This window comes from Lagenorhynchus albirostris, chromosome 8, assembly GCF_949774975.1.
Source record: "Lagenorhynchus albirostris chromosome 8, mLagAlb1.1, whole genome shotgun sequence".
In the NCBI taxonomy this organism is placed as follows: domain Eukaryota; kingdom Metazoa; phylum Chordata; class Mammalia; order Artiodactyla; family Delphinidae; genus Lagenorhynchus; species Lagenorhynchus albirostris.
Genome location: NC_083102.1, coordinates 71,994,559 through 72,000,766, shown reverse-complemented (window position 1 = coordinate 72,000,766; position 6,208 = coordinate 71,994,559). Strand labels below are relative to the sequence as shown.

The window sequence follows — 6,208 nt, the reverse complement described above, 5'->3', positions numbered from 1 at the left end:
CAAAGACATAAATATTTGCCATTTGGTTCTCAGAGAAAAATTTTCTGACCACTGGGCATAACTACAGTAGTAATACAATGACTATTTTTTAAACATTCTAAGAATGATAATATAGATTGTCTAAAATAAACAATACAGTTTTGAAGCAAAGAAAAAAATGATCTTGGATCAGATATATTGATCCAGAAATAATAAATGACAAAATTGTATCCAAAGATAAGCTAGATGGTCTGCCATAACCAACAGTACCAGAATTGTGCCATCTTGAAGTTGTGCTATCTATTTGTTGTTGTAAAAATAAATTCTTACTTGGGAATCCTTATATAAGATAATAAGAAAATCCCAACATTTTAAATGCATAAAAAGGGATGAAAGAATATTGCAGGGCTTCCCTGGTGGCGCAGTGGTTGAGAGTCCGTCTGCCGATGCAGGGGACACGGGTTCGTGTCCCGGTCTGGGAAGATCCCACATGCCGCGAAGCGGCTGGGCCCATGAGCCATGGCCGCTGAGCCTGTGCATCCGGAGCCTGTGCTCCATAATGGGAGAGGCCACAACAGTGAGAGGCCCGCGTACGGCAAAAAAAAAAAAAAAAAAAAAAAAAAAAAAAGAATATTGCAGAGTCAAGCATATGTTACAGTTTTTCTATGCCTCTGATCCTTACACCAAAGTATAGTGACTTTAAATTAAAGGAAGTAAATAACCTTAATAAAGAATGGATCCTGGTCTTCACAGCTGCAACCATTAGGGTTCAGGCTTGAACTATGTCAACCAGTTGGTTTTTTGAAGTAAAAAAAATGATTCACATAATAGCTTGGTACTCTCTGTTAGAAAAATTGGCACCAGTCATTCATAATGCCTAAATAACCGCTGAGTTCTTAACTGGCTCTACCTCTGTTAATTTTAGAACTCAAGTGCCAGTCATACAGTAGGCCAAATAGCAAGATCACAAAAGAAGTGGCTCAGCAGAGTACCCATATTAAAATGCAAAGGGGACATCTTAGGATGAGACAAATCCAACCCTTCAGGTGTCTAAGACTAGCATCATGAGATTGCTCCTGTTGAGATTGCTTTGCTGAATTCGGATTAGATCTGAAGGCTTCACCCTGGTCTGAATTCACAAATGACCAAGACAAAGGATCTAGCTCTTGGATAGAGGAGCTGTGCTTACAGTGGTAGGCACAAAAGGCAAAGCAGATTCCTTCATCAATGGGTAGAAATTCAGACTCAGATGATATATTCTATCTCTTCTCCTGTTGACAGGCGCTAAGATATCTGCTCAGCTTTTTCACATTTCCAGTTGTTGTTTTCCACTAGACTTCTTGGAATCTTCCTTGTGCATTCATTCAAGGATTTGAGGAAAGTGTGTATGCTGAGTTGGTAACTCTTTCCCTCTGGTGCTTTCCTTCTCAGGATTTCCCCCTTCTATTTGTAGCTCCTCTGGTAGCCCAAACTCTGTTCTCTGACACCTCAACCTGATAAAACAGCAGATTTCTGCTTGAATTATAGCTCCCCTACGCTATATGAAGTGGGAATTGCCTTCGGGGAAAAGTCAAATAAGTGTGGATCTGACTCAGTGGCCATTTATTCTTTCAAAAGTTGAAATATTCCATGATTGCTGCCTGCCTTTGGACATTCTAAAAGTGCCTTCAACTTGGTTTATAAATTATTTTTTAATAATTATTTGTAGGAGAGTTACTCTTATATATAAGTTACTTATCTTTACCACAGTCTGAACTCATTTTTCTTTCCAAAGGCATCTCTCCATTGCCTTCCAACATTGAAAGTTCCTTTGAATTTGAATCCAGGTTAATTTTATCCCCTTTCGTAGTTAACTTTGTCTTTTTGCCTTGACTTTAAAAGGATTCTCTCTTGATACTCAAGGAGAGTGACTTCGTATCTCTTGCACATACTGCCACATACCAGTTCATTCATTCTGCTGATATTTATCACCTATGTGCCAGCTATTAAAAAAATTGTTGGGTATACAGCAGTGAACAAAACAACAAAATTATAATAGTAGACCTGTTTTATAGTGAGAAGAGAGAAAAATAAACAAAGAAGTGTAAATGATCTTAGCAATAATAAAGTATAAGGTTATAAATACTATGGAGGAAAACAAAGTAGAGAAGGATATTTTAGAATATGTTTTAATATTTCTTCTACTTTTTTCTTACTCTCACTATCACTTTATAAATACATCATAACTGATAACAATTCAAAGTAGCATGCCATTTCCTTCTTTATGTTTATCTAAAAGAATCCTAATTTACCAATGACATTAAATATATCATTTGCTTCTGTGGTGTTGGGGTTTTTATAGGTATTTTTTTTTGAGTAATATAATAGCCTTCCACAAAAATTTTTATCCCATGACTTTTAGGGAAGTTGATATTTCATATTTTATATTCTTCAGTCCATGCATGAATATTCATCAGTATTTCTTGAATAAAATTCCCATGCTTGAATCTACATTTTTTACTGTGCTGAAAAAAAGTCTGCCTTTTTAGAAAAACAAATAAGATGATTTTGTTCCGTGCTTACAATGGAACAAAGTGGAATTTAAAACCAAGTAGAGCCTGTCCTCTATACTCTACTTGGTTTTAAATTCCACTTTGTTCCATTGTAAGCATGGAACAAAATCATCTTATTTGTTTTTCTAAAGAAAAACAGGTAAATAGAAAAATAGACCATGCTCCTAACTAGTAAAACTAAGTAAAATAAAACACTTTCTGATTCAACATATAGGTTTCATATAAAGCCAATTTAAATCTTTATGGGGTAGTCTCAAAGTATCTCCCCCAAGATAGTTATTACTTAACAACAACAACAACAAAAAAAACTAAGTAGAAACAACTACTTCCAAAGTTACCAGGACTGACTGATGCATGATTATAAATGGTCAGATATCAGTGCTAAAAGAATGCCATACATTCTCCTCATGTGGTCTCGTGGAGTCGGGTCCCTGTCTGGGAGCGGCGCCGTGTGGTGGAGGAAGGTGTCCCGGGACCGTCAGGAGCAGGCTCAGCAGAGGAGGAGTGTCCATAAGGAGAGTTTCACCTTCTTGAAGATTAAAGCCTAGCAGTTCTGAGCTATTTCTAGTCCAAATGTCTGCAAAATTGAGAGAGACATCAAAACTCCTTCCACAAACTTCAGGGGACCCTGACTGCATTCTGGTAATGAAGGTGGAAGAGGGAGGGCAGGCCTCTAATATGGTCTCCAGCCGCCACTGGAGCAGCTACTACAGCTCAGAGACCTACCGCCAGTGGTTCAGGCAGTTTGACTACCAAGAGTCATCTGGGCCCCGGGAGGCTCTGAGCCAGCTCCGCGAGCTGTGCTGTCAGTGGCTGAGGCCGGAGGTGCATAGCAAGGAGCAGATCCTGGAGCTGCTGGTGCTGGAGCAGTTCCTGGCCATGTTGCCTGAGGAGCTGCAGGCCTGGTTTGAAGAGAACCAACCAGAGAGTGGAGAGGAAGCCGTGGTGATGCTGGAGGAGCTGGAGAAAGAGCATGACAGGGCGGCTGAACAGGTCTCTCTTGGACGAAATGAGGACATGCTTGCAAAGAAGCTATCAACTTGTGAAATCACTCAGGAGACACCACGTAGCCAGCTTAAGCCCACAAAAAAGCAACTGCAGTGGGCATTGAAGGATCATCACACCTTAAGACAAAATGATAGAGACACCGGAACTATAAATGTGAAATCAGCTTCAAGGCGAAAGGCTTCTTCAGGCAAAGAACTGCATCACAAAGTTTCTAACACTCTTCAAACGAATGCTTCCCAGAGTTTCACATTTAGAGGAACCTGTGAACAAGATAGAAAGTTTGAAAGAAGACAGGGAAACCGTAATCGAAAAAAACAACACAAGTGTAATGAATGTGGGAAAGTCTTTACTCAGTGCTCAGCCCTTAATCTACATCAGAGGATCCACAGTGGAGAGAAACCTTATACATGTGACGTGTGTGCAAAGGCTTTCAGCCGAAGTGCAATCCTGATTCAACATCGAAGAACCCACACTGGGAAGAAACCCTTCAAATGTCATGAATGTGGGAAAGCCTTTAGTCAGAGCTCGAATCTTTTCAGACATAGAAAAAAACATACTAGAGAGAAAGTCCCATCAGTGCTGTGAGGGAGTCAAAACATTTACTGAGAACTTTTTCAACAGGGGAGCAGACACAAGGCACCAATACTCCTTTAGTATAAATCGGTAGTTTCAGTGGGCACCAATTTCCTTTCAAAGGTTGTAACAGCCACAGGAGAGAATGTAGAATATTTTCTGTTAGCATTGTTTGCTTTTCTGTACAGTGTCAGTTCAGATGATTGAGATTCTAAAGCTTAAATTGGATTTCCATCCCTAGTGCAACTCTTGAAAAGATACTCTCAGACATGTTCTACTGTTTCCATTATTAACACAAATAATGAACTAGTATGTTCCTTTTTAGACAAGTACATTTTCCCTGTTGAGAAGGAGTGTGTGAGTTAGTATATAAGTGGGTATTCTCCATTTCATTACTTGCATATTGGAGTTACTAGACCAAAGATTTAATCAGTTTTTAAAAAAAAATTCCTGGAAATTCTCTGGCAGTCCAGTGGTTAGGACTCCACACTTTCACTGCTGCAGGCCTGGATTCAGTCCCTTATCAGGGAACTAATATCCTCCAAGTCACATGGCATGGCCAAAAATAATAAAATAAAATAAATTTCCTGTTTCATTTTTCTGTTACCCGATTCAAAATATGAGAATAGGATTGAGGAGACCCAAAAGAATATGTACCTCAAGACCTAAGCTGAAATGTCCAGGGTCATTGTTAGGAAGCAGGTGAGTAAAGGGACTTTACTCGTCTCTTACAAAAACCTGAGAACCTACATACTGTTTTGTTTCAATTTTTAAAATTGAGGTATAGTTGATGTATAATATCTATACATACTGTTGATGATACTAAGTAATTTCCTGTGTAGGAAAAAAAAATTATCTCCTTTACAATTTATATTGGAAATATCTCAGTGAAAGCATTAAGATTTGCTCTACGTGTCTTTAGGAAGTAGCCTAAATATGATGAGTGTTCTAATAATGAACAGTTATCTGTCGGTGCTTATATAAAGTTGATGATCACCTAACATAAAGAAATAAGGAAGATGAAGAAAAGACTGTCCAAACGAGACTGATGTTACCTGGTAAGTGCAGCACATAATGGAGAACTGTACTTACCTGGAAATGGGAACCCTTAACAGCTGGTGACTATCCTTCAGAGTTCTTCATGGCCTCTGTTCTGGCATAAATCAGCTGTGAACATGTTTCAGGCATCCCAGGACAACCTTTTCAGGGTCTTATGCATTCTTACTAAATGAGTTTCTAGACAATTTATCATGATGTTAAGACCTTGGATTTTGATACTCTTGTACAAATGAGAAAATCACTAAAGTTCAATTTAAAGAGTCCATTGAGTTTAACCCACATTTAATTCAATCAGATTCTCTTGTTTAAAAAGTAAATGACTTTTTTTTTTTAAGTATTCTGACAATATATAACATAACGTCCCCCTTTCCAGGGATTCTTAATAAAACTCTGTATGTATTACAAGAATACATGGATTGTCGTGTCTCCCATGGTGCCACCGTTACCCAATATGGAGGCAACCATGAGAAATGAAAGTCCTTAGAAGGAGAAGGGAAGATAGGCCTCATGGTGAACTTGTACCTCATGAAGGGTAAACATTTCATTATCAGAAAATCCAGTCATATCTAGTGCTCGGAGTAACTCCTGAGACAAATGTGGGATTACATGCTCTGCTTAGTTAGAATATTGATAAATATTAGATTAGTAAGGGGAGAGGAGAATACAAATTTTAATTTTAGAATTTTCTGATAGTGATTATACTTTGTAGCTCTAGTAAATATGAATAAGTATTGAGTTTTGTACATTTTCATTTATTAAAAATGTAGGAGTCTTTTTATTTGGGTCTCATTCTTTTTGTAATTAAAGAGAGGAACAAGCCATCTATTAAAGCAGCAAATGCCTCAAGATACATGTATTGTGAATTACTGCTTAATCATGGAAAGAGTTTTTTGGGTACTATGTGAATAAAATGACAGAATCTAAATCAAAAAAAAAAAAAAAAGAATGCCATAAAGAAATTTTCCTTGGCTTTGGAATAGACTGCATATTTACAGGTGTGTGTGTGTGGGGGGGTGTGGATATTAGCACATTTTTCA

The 6,208-nt window shown here is 38.0% G+C and overlaps 1 protein-coding gene across 1 annotated transcript; it reads left to right on the top strand.

Annotated features, from left to right (window-relative positions):
- The first annotated feature begins 3,104 nt into the window (after positions 1 to 3,104).
- Positions 3,105 to 4,781, top strand: LOC132524289 (zinc finger protein 396-like). The gene is made up of 2 exons (XM_060156147.1): positions 3,105 to 4,011; positions 4,720 to 4,781. The coding sequence occupies exons 1-2, from the start codon at positions 3,105 to 3,107 to the stop codon at positions 4,779 to 4,781; spliced, it is 969 nt and encodes a 322-aa protein (XP_060012130.1).
- The last annotated feature ends 1,427 nt before the right edge of the window (positions 4,782 to 6,208 follow it).

Excerpts from the sequence above, each read along its gene's own strand:
- LOC132524289 (XM_060156147.1), top strand. The coding sequence starts at position 3,105 with ATGTCTGCAAAATTGAGAGAGACATCAAAACTCCTTCCACAAACTTCA. Across the intron at positions 4,012-4,719 it reads TCAACATCGAAGAACCCACA|CCGATTCAAAATATGAGAAT; the intron begins CTGGGAAGAAAC and ends TTTTTCTGTTAC.